This window comes from Atheta coriaria, unplaced genomic scaffold (assembly GCF_025399875.1).
Source record: "Atheta coriaria isolate IRGN ID8LTWV9N9 unplaced genomic scaffold, Caltech_Dcor_3.1 hic_scaffold_9_pilon, whole genome shotgun sequence".
Classification (NCBI taxonomy): domain Eukaryota; kingdom Metazoa; phylum Arthropoda; class Insecta; order Coleoptera; family Staphylinidae; genus Dalotia; species Dalotia coriaria.
Genome location: NW_027045451.1, coordinates 5271306 through 5291438, shown reverse-complemented (window position 1 = coordinate 5291438; position 20133 = coordinate 5271306). Strand labels below are relative to the sequence as shown.

The 20133-nt window shown below is 34.9% G+C and overlaps 7 protein-coding genes and 1 non-coding gene across 13 annotated transcripts; 2 read left to right on the top strand and 6 right to left on the bottom strand.

Annotated features, from left to right (window-relative positions):
- Window positions 1-140: 140 nt before the first annotated feature.
- On the bottom strand, window positions 141-3183 carry LOC135799406 (paramyosin). Of its 4 annotated transcripts, none has more exons than XM_065312503.1 (7): window positions 3126-3183; window positions 2047-2131; window positions 1815-1991; window positions 1472-1760; window positions 1119-1409; window positions 836-1068; window positions 141-771 (listed from the first exon to the last, which is right to left on the bottom strand). In XM_065312503.1, the coding sequence occupies exons 3-7, from the start codon at window positions 1944-1946 to the stop codon at window positions 193-195; spliced, it is 1524 nt and encodes a 507-aa protein (XP_065168575.1). In that variant the 5' UTR covers window positions 1947-1991; window positions 2047-2131; window positions 3126-3183; the 3' UTR covers window positions 141-192. The 4 variants fall into 4 exon arrangements, with proteins under 4 accessions (XP_065168575.1, XP_065168577.1, XP_065168578.1 ...); XM_065312505.1 differs by having other exon boundaries at window positions 1475-1760; XM_065312506.1 differs by having other exon boundaries at window positions 1481-1760.
- Window positions 3184-3221: 38 nt separating this feature from the next.
- Window positions 3222-4484, top strand: LOC135799879 (glutamate receptor ionotropic, kainate 2-like). The gene has a single exon (XM_065313103.1). It carries the CDS (start codon window positions 3222-3224, stop codon window positions 4482-4484), a length of 1263 nt encoding a protein of 420 aa, XP_065169175.1.
- A 77-nt stretch (window positions 4485-4561) lies between these two features.
- LOC135799923 (U5 spliceosomal RNA) lies at window positions 4562-4683 on the bottom strand. Its single transcript, XR_010550088.1, has one exon. It is a non-coding gene; the product is annotated as a U5 spliceosomal RNA (small nuclear RNA).
- A 239-nt stretch (window positions 4684-4922) lies between these two features.
- Window positions 4923-6712, bottom strand: LOC135799405 (glutathione S-transferase C-terminal domain-containing protein homolog). The gene has a single exon (XM_065312502.1). The coding sequence runs from the start codon at window positions 6710-6712 to the stop codon at window positions 4967-4969; it is 1746 nt and encodes a 581-aa protein (XP_065168574.1). The 3' UTR covers window positions 4923-4966.
- On the bottom strand, window positions 6612-7604 carry JTBR (jumping translocation breakpoint protein JTBR). Its single transcript, XM_065312510.1, has 3 exons — window positions 7432-7604; window positions 7067-7212; window positions 6612-7003 (listed from the first exon to the last, which is right to left on the bottom strand). Exons 1-3 carry the CDS (start codon window positions 7485-7487, stop codon window positions 6747-6749), a joined length of 459 nt encoding a protein of 152 aa, XP_065168582.1. The 5' UTR covers window positions 7488-7604; the 3' UTR covers window positions 6612-6746.
- A 62-nt stretch (window positions 7605-7666) lies between these two features.
- LOC135799407 (uncharacterized) lies at window positions 7667-10139 on the bottom strand. Its single transcript, XM_065312507.1, has 4 exons — window positions 9819-10139; window positions 9318-9734; window positions 9084-9265; window positions 7667-9026 (listed from the first exon to the last, which is right to left on the bottom strand). The coding sequence occupies exons 1-4, from the start codon at window positions 10137-10139 to the stop codon at window positions 8696-8698; spliced, it is 1251 nt and encodes a 416-aa protein (XP_065168579.1). The 3' UTR covers window positions 7667-8695.
- LOC135799410 (transmembrane protein 50B) lies at window positions 10060-11008 on the top strand. The gene is made up of 4 exons (XM_065312509.1): window positions 10060-10201; window positions 10316-10447; window positions 10509-10644; window positions 10700-11008. The coding sequence occupies exons 1-4, from the start codon at window positions 10097-10099 to the stop codon at window positions 10807-10809; spliced, it is 483 nt and encodes a 160-aa protein (XP_065168581.1). The 5' UTR covers window positions 10060-10096; the 3' UTR covers window positions 10810-11008.
- A 4768-nt stretch (window positions 11009-15776) lies between these two features.
- LOC135798890 (protein Daple-like) lies at window positions 15777-19836 on the bottom strand. 3 transcript variants are annotated; one of them, XM_065311872.1, is made up of 8 exons: window positions 19695-19836; window positions 19337-19630; window positions 17076-18877; window positions 16911-16993; window positions 16627-16825; window positions 16306-16556; window positions 16198-16240; window positions 15777-16133 (listed from the first exon to the last, which is right to left on the bottom strand). In XM_065311872.1, the coding sequence occupies exons 2-8, from the start codon at window positions 19539-19541 to the stop codon at window positions 15963-15965; spliced, it is 2754 nt and encodes a 917-aa protein (XP_065167944.1). In that variant the 5' UTR covers window positions 19542-19630; window positions 19695-19836; the 3' UTR covers window positions 15777-15962. The 3 variants fall into 3 exon arrangements, 2 of the variants coding, with proteins under 2 accessions (XP_065167944.1, XP_065167943.1); XM_065311871.1 differs by having other exon boundaries at window positions 15777-16240; XR_010549799.1 differs by lacking the exons at window positions 15777-16133; window positions 16911-16993.
- Between the last annotated feature and the right edge of the window lie 297 nt (window positions 19837-20133).

Sequence of the window (20133 nt, the reverse complement as noted above, 5' to 3'; positions counted from 1 at the left end):
AAATGTTAACCGAATCACTGCAGCACGTTTTAACTGATTCTACCTCACGAGTCGCCGGATAACGGATAACATGTGATAGGAAGACACACATTGCTGCCAACTTAAAAATGCTGGAAACATAACAAAAACAAAATGTAGACTTGTTCTTTTGACAATTTCTTTCAAATGTTTACATATTCAATTCTACGTAGTCTACTGTCGATAATTTTGTACTATCTCACTAAAATCGCGCATATCTTGCTCGCGTTCAGTCTTTTCAATGCGCAACCTTGTCTCCAGCGCCTTTATCTTCTCCTCGGCAATCTCCAACTTAAATTCGACGTTCTCCTCATACGTAGGTCGCGCTATCAGCGAAGCGTAAGAACTCTGCGAAGTCTTTTCAGATTCTTGTAATTTTGCTCTTGCTAAATTAGCTTCTAACTTAGCAGCTTTCTGCCGTTCACTTCTATATAATAACTCCAACGACTGTTTATCTTCTCTTTCTTTTTGTACACGTTGTGAATATACTTTCGAAAGTTCCAATAATCTTAGACGATCAGCATCCATTTGATTTGGAGTTAATGATTTATTAGGTGTGTTTGGTGGTTGAGACACCTTACTTGGAGCAATTTGTTCTTTTTCTTGAATTCGTTTATTGAGATTCTCAATATCGCATTCTTTTGACTTAAGCTGCAATTTTAGTTCTTTATTTTCCTTTTGTAGTTTATCCACTTGACGATCACGACGTTTGAGATTCTCAGAAAGAGTTAATTGACTATTTGAATGTGTCGCCTAATAAATTTTGTATTAATATAAAAATAATTTCTTTTTAAAAAGAAAAAGAACTACTACTTACTGTGACAGTATTTATAAGATTACGTTCTTTATCCAGTTGATCAGCCATATGTGAATATTTCAATCTCCAGTTATTACACTCTGCATCAATGTGTTTCATCTTTAACCTATTATGATCTAATTTTTTATTGAGAGCTTCAATCTCGCTTTTTAAACTATCAATTTCCCTGCCTAATTTTATATTTTTCTGTTCAAAATAAGTCTTTTTCAATGTACCATCGCTTGGTTTATTACCTAAAAATACTTTTAATAATAAAATTTATTTAATACTAAAATATCCTTACAATTATCCTGATAATTCTTCAATTTTTCTTTAGATTCTTGTAATTTGTACTGTAACTCTGCAATAACTTGCGCTCTACCTTTCCAATGAATATTACTCGATAATTGTTGAATGTTTTCAAATGGTTCCCCAACTTCTTCTTGTAATATTTTCACTGCTAATTTAAGTTCATTCTTTAAAGATAAAGCATGATTCTTTTCTTCGAATAATTTAGAATTCAAGTGAGTTATTTTATCGTTTAACAACTTAAGTTCCGACTCTGGCGGTTTTTCAGGTTTTTCTTCAACTTGTGCTTAAAATGATTATGAAGTTAATATCATTACATTACAGAAGTTATAAAGGGATTAAAAGTACAACTTCTACTTGATTCTGCTCGATCAGCCTCGTTCTGTTTCATTATAGCTAGGCTCTGATCCAATTTTGAACATTTTGTCTTATAATGCAGTAATTCCGCAGATTTTTCTCTAAGTTTCTTTGATAGTTCTATTATTTTAGCTCTGGTAATATCATTAACGTGGAATTGTTCGTTATTTTGTTGTTGTTCCTTGAGCTTGTACTCAGTTAATTGTGCATCTTGATTATTTACATTTTTCTCAAGTTCGTGAACGTTTTTCTTCAACATTGTGTTCTCTTGCACCAAATACTTTAATAAAAAACTCAATAATACAAAATATAATGTTAAATTAGCATTTCTTGCCTTTATCTCATCTTTAAGGTGCTGATTCAATTCACTTGGAAACAAAATGTCCGCCGGAATGGGTTCCCATGTAATAGCCGGCAATTTATTTTCATTTATAACATTTTCTTCATCCACTTCACATGACTCCATCTTATTATGAAAATACCGAGAGTATAATACTGATGTGATTACTGTCTAAAATATAAAGTTGTTATTTTTGTTATTGTCGTTTTGATTTATGTCTACTCACTTGTTTTGATATGTTGTTTATTACATCAAATTCCAGAAATAACAATTCAACCCTTCCGCTGACACATCAATGTCATTCAATTTTTCTGAAACAATACAAAAAAATATAAATAACTAAGTTGGGCTTACAATTGGAATTACAAAACAAATCAGAAAGAAAGTGAGTCGTAAAAGTCAACATGTCACAAAATTGGACCTGATAAAATCAGGTGATAATACTGTACAACGTCGATGGAAACAGAACGATAACATGCTACCAATTATAAGCCCATTATCCAGAGACAACATCAAGCGACATTTTGTTCCACTTGATCGACCTGGTGCTTGGTCACAGCAATTTTCAACGGTATCAAAAGAATACAAAAACAAACCTCAGTGATTTTGATTTAATTATTCGAAAAATTTGGTAGGTGTCTAGTGAATTAGAATTAGTTTATTTTTGGAGTACTTTCGTGTTTAAGTTGACAAAACATTCTCTGTTAATCGTAATTACATCTCAAGTGCCCAGGTATTAATAAATAATCATGTTAACACCAAACTATCAAAGGGTGAAGCAATTCATTCACAAAGAAGTGTTTGGTGTGTTTAAGAGAACAAACCACAATGAAACAAATGAATATCATCAAAAAACGTCTTATATTAACTGTACTCTTATGTGTAGTATGTTTTGTAGAAACACAAACAGAAAACAAAATGGAGACACCTGAGATAACTCGAATAATAACAGAATTACTACCGAATAACACTTGTGTTCTATTAGTAATTACATCAAAAAGTGACCAAGATGCAATGAATAATACAGATACTTCAATAACAGATGAAAATCTTCAAGAAGTTATTGAAAATCAAAGTGACAGTTACATAACCGACAAATTCATAAGTTCTATAAATTTCTCCATCTTTATCGAGACATTTGACAACATTACAAGACATAAGAAGTGTACACCTACTAGTTTCATTGTAATTGTCACCAAAACAAGTGAAAACACTCCAGAATGGTACAAATTTCAACCTCATGTGAGAATACTATTCATATTCATAAACCCAAGTGAAACTATTAATAACCTATGGAATACTTACATAAAAGATGCAAAATATCATGATGTATGTGTGTTTACATGGTCTATCACAAAATGGCCGCCCGATTTGAACAACATCCAAATAATCACAAGAGATATGAACCAAACAGTAACATATACCTCTTTAGAACATCAATGTACACATAAAAGACAAATAGTCTTCAAACCTGGAACAAATTTAAAAGTTTTAGGTTTTGAGTTGGCTCCATATTTCACATTAGTACAACCACCTGATTTAACAATACCAAACGGACATGTGTCTGGTTTAGAGGTTGAACTTCTCAACCTGCTTACAGTTGACTGGCCAGTGGAGATTGAGGTCCGTCCGATGTATTCATGGGATGAAATTCTGGCAGATTTAGAAAATCATAAAGCTGATGTAGGGTTATCAGCAATCTGGCAGTCGAGAATCCTCTCGAATGATTTAGACTTTCTTCATCCTTATATGGGTGTAACCTCTACGTTCCTAGTACCGGATGCCATGCTTCTTCCTAAAGAAACATACGTATTTCAAAGTTTGAGCATTGGTGTATGGCTAATCATCTTTGTAGCAATCATACTCATCTCCCAGGTGATAAAATACATCGCAAAATGGCATGAACGTCGACCAGTTGATAATTATTTGATGATGGCCTTGTCTTATTATGCAATTAACAGTACTACAAGTCAAGCACACTCGAAATTCTTTCATGCTGTGGTATTGATGTGGTCTTTTGCAAGTCTCCTCTTGAATACTTCATATTCTGCTGGGTTTACGTCGATTGAGAATGTTCCACCTACAACTAAACCGATTAATACGTTTCAAGATGCTATTGATAGACAACTGAGGTGTTACTCACTTGGGGACTTCAGTCAGGGTTTATTGAGAGCTTCAATGGAGCCGGATAAGATGAAGTTTGCTGATATGATGATTATTCTGGAAACTACGCCTCCGGTTGGTGTTTGCACTGGGGTGGATCTTCTTTTGAATAGTTATGTCTTCGCTGGTTATAAACTGACAAATACTGATTTGGTTACTTTGAAGTTGTTGTTGGATAATATCCAGTCTACTTACAATGTGTTTGCGGTTGCAAGGAATTCTCCGTATTTTCGAGACTTGGATACACGGATGATAATGTTGAAGGAGTATGGTTTTGTTTCGGGAATGTTGAAGAAGTATTCCGGGGATCAATCGTTGCAAGATTTGAAGGATTTTAATAGAAATTTGTTCAGTGACAGGGATTATACAGCGAAAGAATTCAAAGAAGTGCAAGGAGTGTTTTATTTGTTGATGATCGGATCAACACTGGCTTTATTTTGTTTTATTGGGGAGTGGGTCAAAGCGAGGTATACGAATGGGGAGATACTCAGAACGAGTTAAAAACGAAGACTTTAGTGGAAGTTAAAGAAGAATGAAGAGGTTTTTGAGGGAAGTTTATATTTGATTCGTTTAGACGGCCCTGCAATAAATTGCTGGGCCTGTAAAAAATTGTTTACAGACTCATTTGAGTTGTTCCCCTCCACGGAAATCTTTAGTAAAAGGCGAAAGATTTATTCGCTTTGAAGGGAAACCAGAGTACCGAATCTTGGGCATCGTCCAGTACATAAACTGCTTTATAAACTTTCCGAGCTTAGAACTAACATAGTGCCATCTGTTGTAGTACTACGTAGTATTTGTACAATGCCATCTAGAAGTAAATGTTTTTACTATTCAGCGCCATCTTTGAACCTTCACTTACACTGAAATTTAACTTCCGTTAAATCTCCTTCTATCCACAACACACTTCCAGTCTTCAACTTCTTTTCAGTTATGAAAATATTAAATAATACAAAATTTATTGTTTTCTCCTTCAGTAAAACAACTTAATTATCTAAACAAATGCCAACCAACATGTTATTCTTAGGCGTGCAAGTCTCAGGCTTCAACTTGCTCAAGAACACATCATATCCACAGCTTTTCGCATACAACCACCTATCCGAATCAACAATATCCATACAATGATAACCCTGAGATGTCTTAGCGTTTTCTTTATCATGAGTTTGATCCGCAGCATGCGCAATCTTTAAATAATCAGCAACTTGCACCCCTTCTTGAAACTCTACACTTCTTGGAAATTTGAGATGGTAACAATCATGAATCCCACCATAACAACATGGACAACACACAAAATGGGCGCGATTGTCAATGCAGCTCTGCATAACCAGATCAGTAGCAACCCCACAGGCATGCAAAGATACTCCTATATCAAATGAACCTTGAAAGTAGTCCAAGTTTGATTGAACTACTATGACATTAGATAAATTTAGTGATTTTATGCGATCCAGGGCGCGTTCCAGACTCTTTTCTTTGTTTTCAACTAAGATTATCGTACAATCAGGGAGAAGATGTGCTAGAAGTAGACCTAAGTGACCAGAACCTGAACAAAAATCAACTATTTTGATGTTTCCATTAGTTTTACCAATTTTTGCAAGTTTAACAACAGCTCTCGCCAAGTTTTCAAGTTGTTCTTCTTTCCTTTTCGAACGTTTCTTAGGCAGGGCACCTCCTTCAGGTCGAAGCATCATTGGAATATCCTCCCAGTTAAATTCAACCTCGGTACCGAACGGTTCATCAGAGTTTTCTATTATTGAGATGGCAGATGATTGTATTATATTTAACGCGCTTTCAATATCATTTTGTTTCGTGTAGATTCTATTTGTAGGTTTGTATCTATTTGGATCTGAAGTATACAAACTTTCCTTTTTAATTTCTTGATTAATTAAACACTCATCATAGTTCACAATTGCTTCATCAATGTTTAAATTAAATTCAACCAGTTTTTGGTAACCATCAAAATCTTTCATCTTTTGTATCCATTGATAAGTCAAAGGTAAGTATTTCATAAATATTTCTTCAGAGTATTTGCTGGACATTAATGTAATTATAGATGGTAGTAAGATAATGTCAGCAAGTGTCATGGCGGGTCCTTCACTGTAACAATGCGGAATGTTCAACTCCGAAATGGGAACTGTACTTTTAATAGATTTGTCTTTTTGTGTATCTCTCGCGACTTTGTATACATTATGCATGCGTACAGGTTGTTGCATGTGATATTCAAACCGTACTAAGTCATCTGGTATTAAAAGTTTTGTGGCGTTATTTTCATTAACATCATTAAGGACGTTTCGAACTGTTGAAACCATGTCAACTTCACAGAATTTCGTCCATATTGACGATTCACTACATGCCGCTAGACAAGACTCACGAAATCCCAACAAAAACAACGCATTGTTATCCAGAGAGCATTTTATCAGTTGTCGTGCAACAGAACAAATACCAGCTACAATACTCTTACTGCCCTGGATATCCTGAACGAGTGCTGGTAATTTTACGTAATTAACCATTTCTGATTGTGTGTTGTGTGGCCTACCTTCGCCTATTGTTACATTACTATCGCATTTTGTTTTAAATAAAGGTTTTTCTAAGTCTTTCTTTGGGATTATTTCCAACTTAATGTTACCAATGTCACAAATTTTATAGACATTTAATACTAGAAGAGTTTCAAGATCTACTTCTAGTGTATCGTGAATATTGTCGCTGTTGGTGTTGATATACAGCGTAGCCGCCATTTTGTAATCAAGTATTTGTTGTTTGTCATATAAATTAAACACTATTAGCGAGTTGTCTCTGCATACGTTGCAATACTCGTCGATTTAACACGCGTTTTCTGCTGATTGTACAGAGTGTGCTGATGATGGCACCAAAAAACATAAAACCTTCAAACTGCCAGAAGATTCGTTCTTCAATGTATGCGGTTTTGTCACAACTTCTGGTAACTGTTTCACCTCCTGCACATTTGAGGACTTCTTTGTAGTGGGTGTGGATGCAGACTCCTATGCTTTTACTGGCAATTTCAAAATCTGCAATAGGAAAATAAGAAATTTTACATTTTATTCTTGATTTAATTTAGAGGCATAAATTACCTGTGCATGGTTCACACTCATTGACAATCTCAAAATGTTCTTTCTCAAAGCATGAAGAGTTTTGCTCCACAATGAAAATGCGTTTTCTTGATGGATTTGTTCTGTCTGTCCAGTGAGACTCAACTATTAGCACTAACACTGTTAATCTACAACAATATTCAGTTAGTATTTACTTTTCATCACTTAATAAACATCATCATTGCAAGCAATTACATATTTTACATGCAAAATACTAATAGTATGAACCTTATATTATGAATTCAGATAATAAAACAAAAGAATATTCTCCAGTGCATGATTTTCTACAAAAACTGTGCCATCACACATAATTATAGATGAAAAAATATAGTATTAAAAGAACTTACATTCCTAATGCAGTTATTCCTAGCAGCATACGTTTCTTAGGACACGATTCGATCATATTTTACGTATAAAAACAACTAGAATTGGTAAAAATACGCTCACTTTAATGGAAAAAGTGATGAAACATTGCAGAACAGATGTTAATCTATTAAGGTTATAAAAACTGATTCCATGGTAAAATATGCGCAACGTAGAATTGGTTGCCTATATCACATTTATGACCAAGAAACAATTAGATTATTATTGCAACTATTATTTATTATTTCTCCTCTTAACAAGCATTTTCATTTTTCGTAAACTTTTCCTTAAGCGACCTACAGTATATTTCAAAACATTGATTTCTTTAGACATTCTTAACATGTGATTTTTTGCCATCTCACCACACTTTTTATGTTTTTAAAACGTTTATGGCGTTTCTGACATATATTAACAACATTTTCATCATCAATATAATGACTTTCTCTATGGTTATTTATTATAACTGGATTATTATCTTCCACTAGAGGATCTTGACTTTCCTCATCAGATTCAGTAATAATCACAATACTTTCACCAATGTCCATGTCAAATGCAATATTATTATGTTCATGAACTTGATTAATCTCTATTTCTTGCGGTATGTCAGGCTCAGACAGTCTGTCTTCAATATACTCAACATTATCACCCTGCTCCTGTTCAACAGCTTCATTAGTATCACCTTGAAAGAAGTTGTCATTGCTATCAATTAATTGTAAAACAAGTTCATTATTAGTCATTGTTTCCAAATCGTCACTGGATTTCAAATCATTGTCATCAGTATAATCAAGTGGATGATTTGGATCTGGTTGTAAAATTGTCGGTATGGCGTATTTAATAAGTCTCTGTCGTAAAGTACTTGTGAAAAACTTGGTTTCGAAGTGTAAGTCGCAAACACGGACGCTGTTATGGGGCACAAGCAATGATAGTTCTTCAATCCACTGAGATCTGTAGGGTTCATTCTTTGGCAGTCTGAAGAAATGTCGATCTTTACTGTTTAATTTATAAGTTGACGTGCAATTTGGGACAATGCAAGTGTAAATCACTGAATTGCGTTTCATCTTCAGTAAATAACTTCTTCTTTTTGAATTGTTAGCTTATAAAAATACAGTTCTGTCGTCTTGACGAGTGTTGATTGTAATTTGAGGTTATTTGTTATTTGAAATGTTTGTAAACTTGGCAGGCTATGCGAAGTAATAAACAAGTGTTTAAAATTGGATTTTTCATAGAATATTTTATTTTGATTGATGTTTAAAAGTGCATGGTTTGTGAAAAACTATGTTCAGATCCTTTTTGTTCCAAAGTACTTAGCTTTTTTAATAGTTTAAGTTTTAAAATACCTGGAACTAAATTCAAAACATTTTTCATGTGTTCTTTGAGTGGGAATAAATTCGAGCTGCTTTTAAGCATTAAATTCTCTAATAAAAGTGCGTAATTTCTATCAGCACATAAAGTCACAGCGTTTTTTGATAATATATCCAAGAGATTTTTAGTTACCAATAAATCCATTTTGTTATGCAAGAAATTATTAACTATCTTCAATTTTGTAAGATTTAGTTGAGAACACTGGGTGACAAAATTCCTAAAACAATAAAATATTTTATAAAATAGAATAAAAAATTTAAAAATTAATAAAAACCTCAGAATATTGATTTTATTCTCATCAGATAGCAATAATAATGCATCCGTAAACTCTCTTGTAACTTTATCTTCATCAGATATCATCAATAGACATTTAACAAGAGAATCACATGAAATTTGCGGATGTTTCTCAATAAAATCTTGTAAAATCAATTCCACACCATCAGTTCCACTTAGTATCTGTAAAAATGCAAGAATAAAAAATTGTTTTTGGCAATTCAGTATCACTTACATGATAACGCAAAATAATATCACAATATCCTTGAATTAAAGATATATTACTAAAATTAGCAATAGATTTGCCCAGGTTAAATACATTTGAATGATTCTTCAAATGATGAAATATATAATCTAAATTTTGCTCATGCTGCGTTAAAATTGTAATCATGTCAGTTGTAGTGTTATCAACTTTTAAATCAAGCATTTCCTTCAGAGAAAACACAACATTTTCTAATAATGCTTGATGATTTGAATTACTAGAACTAGAATTGTTGTGTTTGGTGTATGTTGGGTTGCCAGTATTTGCAACATCGTCTGCTTCCGTTAAGGATGTATTCTGAATATTCGAATCTTCTGAATCATCTTGAATTTCAATAACGTCGTTACGTGTACAACGATGTTGTTTTAATGCTTTAAGCAGTTCCACATTCTGTAAATTCGCGACAATTTATGTACAATCTTAATGTATTTGTGGTTAAGTTGTTATTGTTTTCTTCACCACCTGTTTACTAACCTCAGGAAACATTTGTTTTAAAATTTTATTAGTTTCAATAGAGTTTTGCGTATCAGTCACATTATTTTCCACTACTTCTAAAAACTGCTTTAATTTATTGTAGGAATGTTTAGAAAACTCGTATTTCTTCATTATGTTAACGTTTTTTAAAGTTTTATTAGTATTAAAGTACACAATGTGACCGTGGATGTCGCCATAGTCAGACGTCTGCTGTACTGTCGCTATTGTGATCATCGACGACTTCAGAAATCTAGAAAACAAATTAATTTCTGTAAGTAATGTCGACGATCTTGGAAAATATTGGCGAAAGATTGCCACCATGTATTTGGTTCGACGGAGGAGACAAACGCAATGCAATCGCTTCGATTATATCGGGATTTCTGGTGAGTCAACTGTTCTGAGTCAGAGTATCAACCAAAACAAAACACAATCAATAAATTTAATTTTGTAGATCTTTAGTAGGTTACTAATTTATAATGTTTTGAATTGTTTTACAGTTCTTTGTTGGCTGGTGGATCATTATTGATGCAGCCAGTGTCCACACAGGCAGTGTATTAGCTGGATATCACATGTGTGGAGTGTTTGGAACAATATCACTAATAATGGTCAATTCAGTATCAAATGCACAGGTAATACTCAAATACAAATACTATCCTTACAAATTAGATTATATATTGGTAAATATTACAGATTAGAGGTGATATGTTTGATGGAGGTTGTATGGGACCCAGAGGATCAAGAATTTGGCTCTTCATTGGGTTTGTAGTGGGTTTTGCATCAGTAATTGCTGCCTGTTGGATTCTTTTTGCTGATTTTGTGGCAAATTGTAAGTAGCAGTACTTTTAATACACTATAAATACAATAACATGTATTTATTTTAGCTGAACACATGGGACAATGGCCTGGAGTTGCTCTGTTCCTACAAAATGCATTAATCTTTGTCTCATCATTAATTTATAAATTTGGAAGATCTGAAGATCTGTGGGGTTAGGCAAGATTGAAATGCAAAGCCTACAAGACAAAGAGTCATATCAAAATGGTCTCGACGCTTTTTGTATAATGATCACAATGTTTAAAGATCAAAGTGTATGTTCTGATTTACTTTAAACCCCTATTTTATATAAGAATAACTTATCTTAAAATAAGCTGTAACATTTATAGAAACCATAAACACGTATATTATTCAAGTATCTTTAGATTAGTTAATTCCACTTGACAAAATTCACTTGTAAAAGTTTCAATAGGCTTATTAGATTGAAGTAACACTTGTCAGCTTCGTTAAAGAGAGCGGAGAGAGGAACATGGAGACTTGCGACTGAACTGCAGGACGACTAAGGCACGACTGAGCGCGCGGAGCAATGAGCGCTCTTCTTTTATACCTGCGGCCGACCCGCAAAAAGTGGTGGGGGTAGGCGCGCCGCCAAGGCGAAGTGTGCACTTAGTGACACAAGCACCCCCTCTCCCCCAGAATCAAGATAATAAAAGGAAAGTTAATATCAGTTGAATATCACTTTATATTTTCATACAAATCAACAACTCAGACCACTTGCAGCAAGAGTTTAAGATGTAGTAGCACCTTGTGCTGATGAAATTGTGCTCACCACCAAACTAATGGTCTCAACAGCAACATCCATCAACGGCTGCATAAAATCAATAACCTTCACAAACATTGCCACCGCATCAAACACCCAATAAATATCATCAGATCTAAAAATGGACCCAATTCCATACAATGCATCTCTACAAATCAGTGGCGTACCATCTCTTATATCAGTCGCTCCAGACTTAGGAATATTCAAAGTAGCATCCGAATCATCATACGAAGCCGACAGCGTATTAAATCCAATCTCCCAACTAGTTCCAGGAAGGAAATAGGGATAATCACACTGTGCGTATGAATTAGCATTGTAGGTCTTGTCAATTTGATAGAGATAAGCCCCAACACTTTCAGAATTCAAAACGTTCAGTTCATTCATCCAAGTACGTTGTGTTTCATTGATAATCATATGGTATTTATTCCCTGTAGGAGGAAATGTACCCCATAGGTCAGCATATTCTTGAAGGTTTCGATAAACATCCAAAAATTGAGAAGAATTATGCGTGAGGACTTTGTACGGCTGTAAAAATGATCCAAACGCTGTAAAACTTTCAAAGAATTCTTGTAAACTACCAACTATTGTGTTTTCAAACAAGAAATCCTTAGGTGCAAGTATTTTCAACGCTGTTTTCAACGTAGCTGCATCAATATCCAAAGTTTCAAGCAGTTCCATGAAGTTATTGGTGTAATCTTTCACAAAAGTCGCAATTATGGTGTCATTAAGTGAGAACAGTTGCATAGCGTCAGATAATCCAGTAAAATTCAAAGCATCTAATATGTTGTAAAAAGTTGATTCATTGTATGTTCCATTGTTGGGAAGAAAATCAAACACTTGTTCATCCGTCAACACCCACGGTGTGTAGGAAATCTCAGGTGGTAACCCACATTGACTTACCAACAAAACATATTGAGTGTAATTATTTAGTCTGTTGTTTACATCAGACAGCAACTCCTTGACTAAATGCCCACTATCCACGATGAAGGAATATGTTGGTGTGTACTCATAGGTATAGTTAGCTATATTGGTGTAGTTCAAATTCAAAGCCGCGAAAGCAGCGTCGAAAGTTTCCGCATCATATTGGATGTAGTCAAAGATCTTCTCTATGTTGGTGATGGTCTCGTTGGGTGGTTTGAAATACAAGTCGAAGAATGGATATGCTCCGTATAGATAATCCACGTAGAAGTCTATTGCTGCGTCCACAGTGGGTTTTAATTCGGGGCGTAGAACCAAGAGGCCATTGAGCATTTGCTCGGTTTTTAAGGCGTTGGAGTAGCCGATTATCACTAAAAGTAGGCACAGTATTTTCATGGCGACTTTTGTTTTTTTCTATGGAAGAAATGTAGCTATTTTTGTAACATTTCTTTATATATTTTGTTATTCGAGATAATTGTATTTGAATTGCTTACAAGATTTACATCAGACGTCAATGGACGTCTTTTTAAGCTCGTATTTTACTTATCTTGTTTTTTGATTACGTAAAATGGCTACATTTACTTAAATTTAGCCCAGAAAAATTATAATTTTACTTTGGTTTAATATCATTTGACTAAAAGTATTATTTTCTGCTTATTGTAAAATTAATTCCACCTCATCAAACTATCAAAATTAGCAATAAATTTGCCAAAAATTGAATGATTCTTCAAATGTTGAAATATGTAATCTAAATTTTGCTAATGCTTCATTAAAATAGTGATTATGTCAGTTGTAGTGTAATCAAGTTTTAAATTCCTTTATTCCTTCAGAGAAAACACAATATTTTGTAATAATTCTTGATGATTTGAATTACTAGAACTAAAATTGTTGTGATTAGTGTAATTAGGGTTGCCAATATTTGCAACATCAGCTGCATCTTCATGTTTATATAACTTAACCAATTTTGCTGAATTTTAGGTTAAAAATATATTGTACTCTGAAAAACGACAAAATGTTAACTTAATTAAGTAAAATAAAGTTTGTAAGATGAATGAGATAATTATCTGCAAAAACATCAAACAATTTTGGCTTCAAAGTATACCATACTTGTTACTGAGCAAAATATAAATCTATTTATCTTGTTTAATACATTAAACTTGTAATTTTTAATGCCTTAAGTAAAATGTCAGCTTAACTATTCTCTGATATGAATTTTTGTTATAATTTCCAAAGTTATAATCTAAAAACAAATGAATTTTAAGCAATCCATAATCATATTTTCCTATTTTCAGTATTAAGTAATTCAGTAACAAATAAACAAGCAGTTTTTAATGAAATTTTTTAATTAACTTTTGTTAATCAAATATTTTATATCTTGAGCAAAACAAACACAAAAGAAAATATAAAACTCACCAATCCAAACACTCCTCATCATACAGATTCCTTCGTAAACATGAATCTTCTACTTCTTGTACTACTACCGGTCTTCCAGATCTTCATATCAGTGACTGGTCAAACAACAGACGCACTTCTGAAACCAATCGTAACTCTTCACTCACAAGTACATGACAGTGATGGCCTCCTGCGACTTGTCGTCGATTATATACAAGGAAACAACCCAGACCTTCAAATTATCTTCAATAACACCGAAAGTGACGGGATCTTGTCCATGTTCGAAAAATTCTCCACCATTGATAATTCTACACTAGATTCAGCCTTCGCAGCATTGGATCTGAACATCACATGCTTCAAGAATCTCTTCAATAAGTACCCGATAGATTACCAGACATTTTTACGGTTTGGTTTCTCTTTACCACATTTATTGAACTACATTGTTTTCCACGTGGGAGGAGCATCGTATGGACACATGTGGGAGAGTCTCCTGATCAACGCAAACCAAATCACCACTTATCAGGTATTCAAACAATTCGAAGAGCTGTTCAATCTTGTCCAAACACAAGGAACTTTTACTGATGAAACAATGGCGAATGCTTTGAGTTATTTCACAGTGAAAACAATCACAGAGAGAATTTATCTATTCAACGGATTAGTTAATATGACAGCTGTGCAGAAATTTGTTGAGATTTACCAAACTGATGATTTCATAGAATTCATCAATACTTGTGGTATTGAACCACAAAACTTGGTAAATGCTCTAAAGCAGTTACCAGAAGACTTTTACCTTGGTTTGAAGGTAACTGAAGGTATACTTGACAAATTAGACAAACAGATTACTTTTGGTACAATTATAAAGTCCAACCAGATTGTTTCTAAGCTACACACAATGGCTTTTGATCTACAGGATAAACTACAGAATTATTGTGACCTTGTCGCGGTCACATCAGAAGCTGCTACGTTTAAAATAAATAATTCTACGTCCTATCAAAATTACACTATTTTAGAAACATCTAATGGATTACCTGCAATAATACCTTTCGCCAATACAAGTTCAAAGATTACTTCGAAATATTGCACGTATTACACCTCTGAAAATAATCAGGTGTCAATCCATAGCACTCCGATTTTGTTAGAAGCTCCATATGCGTGGGTTGCCTATGTTTCTGGGATCTCTGAAGATATTCTTGATGGTACCCCGTTGATTTGTAAGAACACCAATAATCAATTGATCTTATTCGGGCTTTCTATGCATGATTTCATCTATCCTGCGAATAATAGTGTGAGATTTGATCTGTTGAGGAGATTGGAGTATCAGAACGTGGTTGCTGGTACTGCTGACAGGATTATATTCACTTCTGGGATTTCCTCCATGCAGCAAGCCATTGAACAGCCGTTATTACACAACGCGGTAGTTCAAAGTATTTCGGATGCAGGCGAAAATGTAATTGGGAACGCACAAAGCAATGTTGAAGACTCACCTCTAGTAAAAGGAGCTAAAGACTCTTCTGATAAAATTATAGATTCTGCACTGCAAAGTGTTCTTTTGAGTGATAACACATTGCAGTTAACGGACGACGTTGGGAATACTCTACATTCTGTTCAGGCTCTTCCTGCACAAGGTGTGGATGTTGTTAGTAATGCTGCTAGTTCCATCACAGATAACGAAGCTGTCAAGGGTGTTGGTGATACTATTACTGGTGCGGTCAAAGGTCCAACGGAAACGCTAGGAAACACTGCTGGTCAATTTACAGGAGGTGTCTTGGATAATGCTATGTCTGAACAACTTGGTGGTGCGATATCATCTGTTGGAGGCACCGCTGAGGGACTTGCTTTAGGTCAAGTTAGTAATACCTTAATGTCTGTTGCCGACGACGCCATTGTTGGATCCGTGGTCGGACAAACAGGCACAGTGCTTAATACAATTCAATCTGCCAATGTTGCTGAAAACATAACCTTACCTAACTTACCAGTTGTGGGAAATAGTAATGGTCTCCCGACAGGCGGTTTGGTCCCCGTGCATTCTCTAAATGTACCAGTTGCAGGACTCGGATAATTTCAATAATATGTATATTTTGTTTCAACTTTGTATCATAGCAAAATAAATTTAGAATCTGAGTTATATTAACTAATTAACGTATTGTCTTGACTTGAAAAGATCACAATTTGTTCAATTCTTCGACTTTCGCAGTAATATGAAACGTCTGAAACAAACGAACAAGAAAGTTTTGGCTTTGTTTTACATGGCGCTTGTATTTTCGCGTCGGTGGACCATATGATATTGCCACCTAGACGGGCGGGGGTCCATCCTCGCGCAGCCGTCCAAAACAAGAGGCCAAAAGATCCAGCCAAGACGACCAGCAAACGGCATCTCGGCGCCCACCACCACCGCCGTGTAAATCGGATGCAGCTAGCATAGAAACAAAGCGTTGTGAGAAATAGTAAACAAGGAATGCTAGTGCCACGGCACCAACCAGTCGAACGACATTCGCCGGCCTCATTGCATTTAACATTGACCTTAAAAGAATAAAACAATTAGTACAAATTAATTATCCACCTAATTCATTTAAAATATTAGTTACATGAGGTGATTCTGCGGGCCTTCACACAACTGATTGTCACCTGATGGCGAGCCATGCAGATTGTCAACATAAACTGTTTCTCCGCGTAGTCTAGCCGCGGCCATTTTACGATTGTCTTTTAGTTCCCGCAGGTTCGTGATGTGGGTAATCAGACAGTTTATATTCTGACTTGATTGAATCTCCTGCTGGATTGCACCGTACTGCTCGGCCGACTTGGTGAGCTCGAAGAGGCATCTTACCAAGGCAACCATCTATACACATTTAAACATAACCACAATATAACGCAATTTTTAAACTTAGAATATGATAAACATGTATTACAGATAGATTGCGTCGTTTTAAATCGCTCCCGAGCGTAGTAAATGTCTGTAGATGTTCCACAAGCCGCGTCACCGTCTCCTGAAGCACCTCGAATTGTCCTAGGAGGCGATTCTTGTACCCGGTGCAGTCTACCATGAAAGTTAGGGCAAAATCGTCCACGAACGCTTGCAAATCGAGATTTTCGCACGACTTTTCCAATCTATAATAAAAAATATCTCAAATTTTATTGAAACTTAATATAAAAGAGAAATTTTTATTAAAAATAAACCTAGCATAAGCCTTACCCGACATTAGTCATCAAAAACTCCAAATGATCAGATGAATACATCTTATGTAAATCTTTAAGTCGGTCTGTGAAGTCATCCTCCTACAAACCAAAACCTCATGCACCTCAAACCCGCAAATACCAAAGCAAAAGCAGCGAATGACAATTAATAAAATACACCTACCTCTGACCCTGGGCCAATATCAACATCAGCTTCACACCCTTCTGAGTCCTCCAAAACACCAACACAATTAACAAGACTATCCCCTGCACCAATCGAAGCAACCACATCTATACTACCAAGGTTAGGACTATCCGGAGACATGGGTCTTGATAGAAAATCGAAATTCTTTAAAACATTCTGCTCCTCAACTGGTTTTCCACCGTTGATAAAACCGTGAAGATTATAAGTTCCCAACGCATCCAAAATCAATGTGATTGTCTGTATGTCATTCTGTGCCTGAATAATCTCCTTCAAACTGCAATGGTTATTCCTGTCATCTTCTCCTAGATATTTTACTAATCCTCCAACGGCGCTCACTTTATCAAAGAGTGGTTTCCACAATTTGGACAATTTTAACATGTTGTGTCTTAATTTAAGACTACCGCTTAAAATATTCTTAACCACATCAAATAATTCACTGTATGTATTCTGTAGTTTGTCAAGATTTCTTTTGCTTTCTTCAGTTTCTTTGAGTATGATAATTTTTTCTTTGATCAATGAATCATTACATTTTTGAAGCTGTTCTTGCTCCTCTTGTAGAGACGCCTGTTTACTCTTCTCTTTTTTGAGAGTGTCTTCCAAATGATCAACTTTTTCACGTAGTTTTTCTATTTTCAGCTGCGCGCGATCATGGGGTGTCTTTCTGGGTGTATTCCTATTCAACTGAGCACACTTCTTCTCTAATTCTATAATCTTTGAGTTCAAATCAACAGATTCTTTTTGTTTCTCTTGAATAAGCAGTTCCAGTCTTGTTTCAAGTTTACTGTAACTATCTTTGGCCTTTATAAGTAATTGGAGTTTATGACGAGTGGATAGATCCTTCGTACAAGTAGCATTAATAGTCTGTGTATAATATTGATAATCCGCTTGAAGTTCTTGATGCACATCAACAAGTTTTTGATGTTGGAGGAATAACTTTGCGTTGGTGGTTGCAGACTCTTCGTTCGTGGCCAAAAGTGAGGTTACTTGATCATTACTAGCGTAGAATTTTTTTTCTAGTTTGGTTATATCACTTTGATATTGTTCAATCTTTGTAGAATATTGATCTATATGAATTTTATGCTCTTCAATCAGTATATCTTTCTCGGCTTGTATATTATTTATTTTTAATTCAAGACATTTCTTCGCGTTTTCTAAAGTTTTGAGGTTATCCTTTAACCGTTCAATCATAGATTCATTCACAGAATTTTCTTTGATTAACTTATCCTTATCATCTTTTAATACTTGAATATTGTCTTTTAAAACTGTAATTTCCTTCGTAATAATATCAAAATTGCGTTTAATTTCTTCTAAATTTTGCAACTTTTCCTTTAAATCTGCGCATTGATGTGTTAACTCCTCTTCATTATTCTTAGCAACCTTTAATGTCTTGTTAAGATCCACAATTGTTTGATCCCTCTCTTTATTAACACTCTCTAAATGTAGTTTTGTTTGTATCAACTCTACAACATCTTCCTTCGATTGTTTCAATGAAGTATTTTCAATCTTAAGCCAATCTATCTGATCATACAAGTCATCCAACCTCTTTTTCACCTCAGAATTACCGAAACAATTCGAACTAGACATTTCCGAGTCAATTGAAGAACTTGTAGGTGAACTTAGCTGTAATTCCTCCTTTAAACTTGCTTGTGTTAAATATTCAGGCGCAGTTGGCATCATATCTTCATCGTTACAGCACTCATCAAAAGAATTATCTAAATCTGCAGAAGGCTTGCGGGTTTCCGAGCGTTCAACGACGAACAAACCCGGCGGGGAGGCAAAGTCTGTGGGAGTCGCAGGGGAGTTACTACATTCTCTAACTAAAGCTCTATTTACGTGTGGTGATTGTTTTGTTGTTATTTGTTTACTATTGATTACGCTTTGTGCATTATGAAGCTGTTTGTTATCATGCACCTCACCAGGTATTGATTGCAACGAAGTGCAACGCTTAGCAATAGGTGAATCAATGTTATAAAATTGAAACCGTGTTGTTTTAATGGGGGATGCAAAGGGGATAGGTGAGTCATCATTCCAGGATACCTGAGTGTTTGATTTCATTGATTTAGAAGCAGTATGTGTGTCTGGTGTGTTTGTTTTACGTGGAGACGGCATGCTTGGTCCAAAGAATTTTGAAATATCAGAATATTGTTCAATTTGCTTTTGTGTAGATGGCGTGACGTGCTTGATACGTGTAGTGTGTGTTTGTGTATGCGTTGATTTTGTGGTTTTAGATTTGTACTCACTTGGTTGTTTCTGTGCGGAGTTGTTTAACATGGCTTGCGACTGCAGTCTAAGATGTTCCTGTAACAACTTACTGATTTTGTCCTTTTCTACTGTGAGGCAGTTGTTTGCTTCTTGCATGTTGTTGTTTATGTCTTTGAGGTCTTCAATCTTACGGAGTAAATCAGTCTTGATTTCTTCAGCTGCAGAAAGCTGCTCTTCTTTCATTTGATTTCTGCGCGTAGTTCGACGGCTTCCTTACGAGATTTTGATAGTTTCTCATGGATGCTAACGATTTTTTCTTCCGTTTTTTGTCTCTGATGGAGAAAATTTGTTAAAAACAACAAAACTCAAATAAAGAAACATTGAAATTTGGCTTACCTCATGATCCAAGTTACCATTTCGTGTTTGTAGCAGTTGGTTCTCCTTTTCGAGTTGTTGCAAGTTCTTATTGAGTTTATCAATTATTTTTTGATTGTTAAATGAATTATCGCGCATTTCTTCAAAGGTTTTGCTTTCTTTCAAGAGGTTCTCGTTGATTTCGCGCTCACTTGAAAAACATTTTTTAACACCAAACAATAATAAATAATAAGTACTTACTGCATTAAATCTTTTGTCAATTTCTCTATTTCATTCTGAAGAACTAAATTCTGCTCCTCTTGACTTGACAATTGAGATCTAGCCAACAATAACTCATCATTGAACTTTTTACTCTGATAAGCCAATTGTTTGATTTGTTCTTCAAGAGCACTCTTTTCCATACCACTCTCACTCATATCTGTTGTTCCCATGAAACTTGTTTTCTCCACCACAGACATAT

What these genes read in the sequence shown, in the direction of transcription:
- LOC135799407 (XM_065312507.1), bottom strand. Translation starts at nt 10,139, where the DNA reads ATGGTGGCAATCTTTCGCCAATATTTTCCAAGATCGTCGACATTACTT. An exon ending in TAAAACAAATGTTTCCTGAG is followed by an intron (nt 9,735 to 9,818) that starts GTTAGTAAACAG and finishes GCGAATTTACAG; the next exon opens with AATGTGGAACTGCTTAAAGC. An exon ending in ATATTATTTTGCGTTATCAT is followed by an intron (nt 9,266 to 9,317) that starts GTAAGTGATACT and finishes GCATTTTTACAG; the next exon opens with ATACTAAGTGGAACTGATGG.
- LOC135799406 (XM_065312503.1), bottom strand. Translation starts at nt 1,946, where the DNA reads ATGGAGTCATGTGAAGTGGATGAAGAAAATGTTATAAATGAAAATAAA. An exon ending in AGCAGAATCAAGTAGAAGTT is followed by an intron (nt 1,410 to 1,471) that starts GTACTTTTAATC and finishes AATCATTTTAAG; the next exon opens with CACAAGTTGAAGAAAAACCT. An exon ending in ATCTTATAAATACTGTCACA is followed by an intron (nt 772 to 835) that starts GTAAGTAGTAGT and finishes AAAATTTATTAG; the next exon opens with GCGACACATTCAAATAGTCA.
- LOC135799879 (XM_065313103.1), top strand. Translation starts at nt 3,222, where the DNA reads ATGAACCAAACAGTAACATATACCTCTTTAGAACATCAATGTACACAT.
- JTBR (XM_065312510.1), bottom strand. Translation starts at nt 7,487, where the DNA reads ATGATCGAATCGTGTCCTAAGAAACGTATGCTGCTAGGAATAACTGCA. An exon ending in GGAATAACTGCATTAGGAAT is followed by an intron (nt 7,213 to 7,431) that starts GTAAGTTCTTTT and finishes ATATTGTTGTAG; the next exon opens with ATTAACAGTGTTAGTGCTAA. An exon ending in TGAGTGTGAACCATGCACAG is followed by an intron (nt 7,004 to 7,066) that starts GTAATTTATGCC and finishes TTCCTATTGCAG; the next exon opens with ATTTTGAAATTGCCAGTAAA.
- LOC135799410 (XM_065312509.1), top strand. Translation starts at nt 10,097, where the DNA reads ATGTCGACGATCTTGGAAAATATTGGCGAAAGATTGCCACCATGTATT. An exon ending in ATTCAGTATCAAATGCACAG is followed by an intron (nt 10,448 to 10,508) that starts GTAATACTCAAA and finishes TAAATATTACAG; the next exon opens with ATTAGAGGTGATATGTTTGA. An exon ending in TGCTGATTTTGTGGCAAATT is followed by an intron (nt 10,645 to 10,699) that starts GTAAGTAGCAGT and finishes TATTTATTTTAG; the next exon opens with CTGAACACATGGGACAATGG.
- LOC135798890 (XM_065311871.1), bottom strand. Translation starts at nt 19,541, where the DNA reads ATGAAAGAAGAGCAGCTTTCTGCAGCTGAAGAAATCAAGACTGATTTA. An exon ending in TTTTTGATGACTAATGTCGG is followed by an intron (nt 16,826 to 16,910) that starts GTAAGGCTTATG and finishes TTTTTATTATAG; the next exon opens with ATTGGAAAAGTCGTGCGAAA. An exon ending in TAAAACGACGCAATCTATCT is followed by an intron (nt 16,557 to 16,626) that starts GTAATACATGTT and finishes AAATGTGTATAG; the next exon opens with ATGGTTGCCTTGGTAAGATG.
- LOC135799405 (XM_065312502.1), bottom strand. Translation starts at nt 6,712, where the DNA reads ATGGCGGCTACGCTGTATATCAACACCAACAGCGACAATATTCACGAT.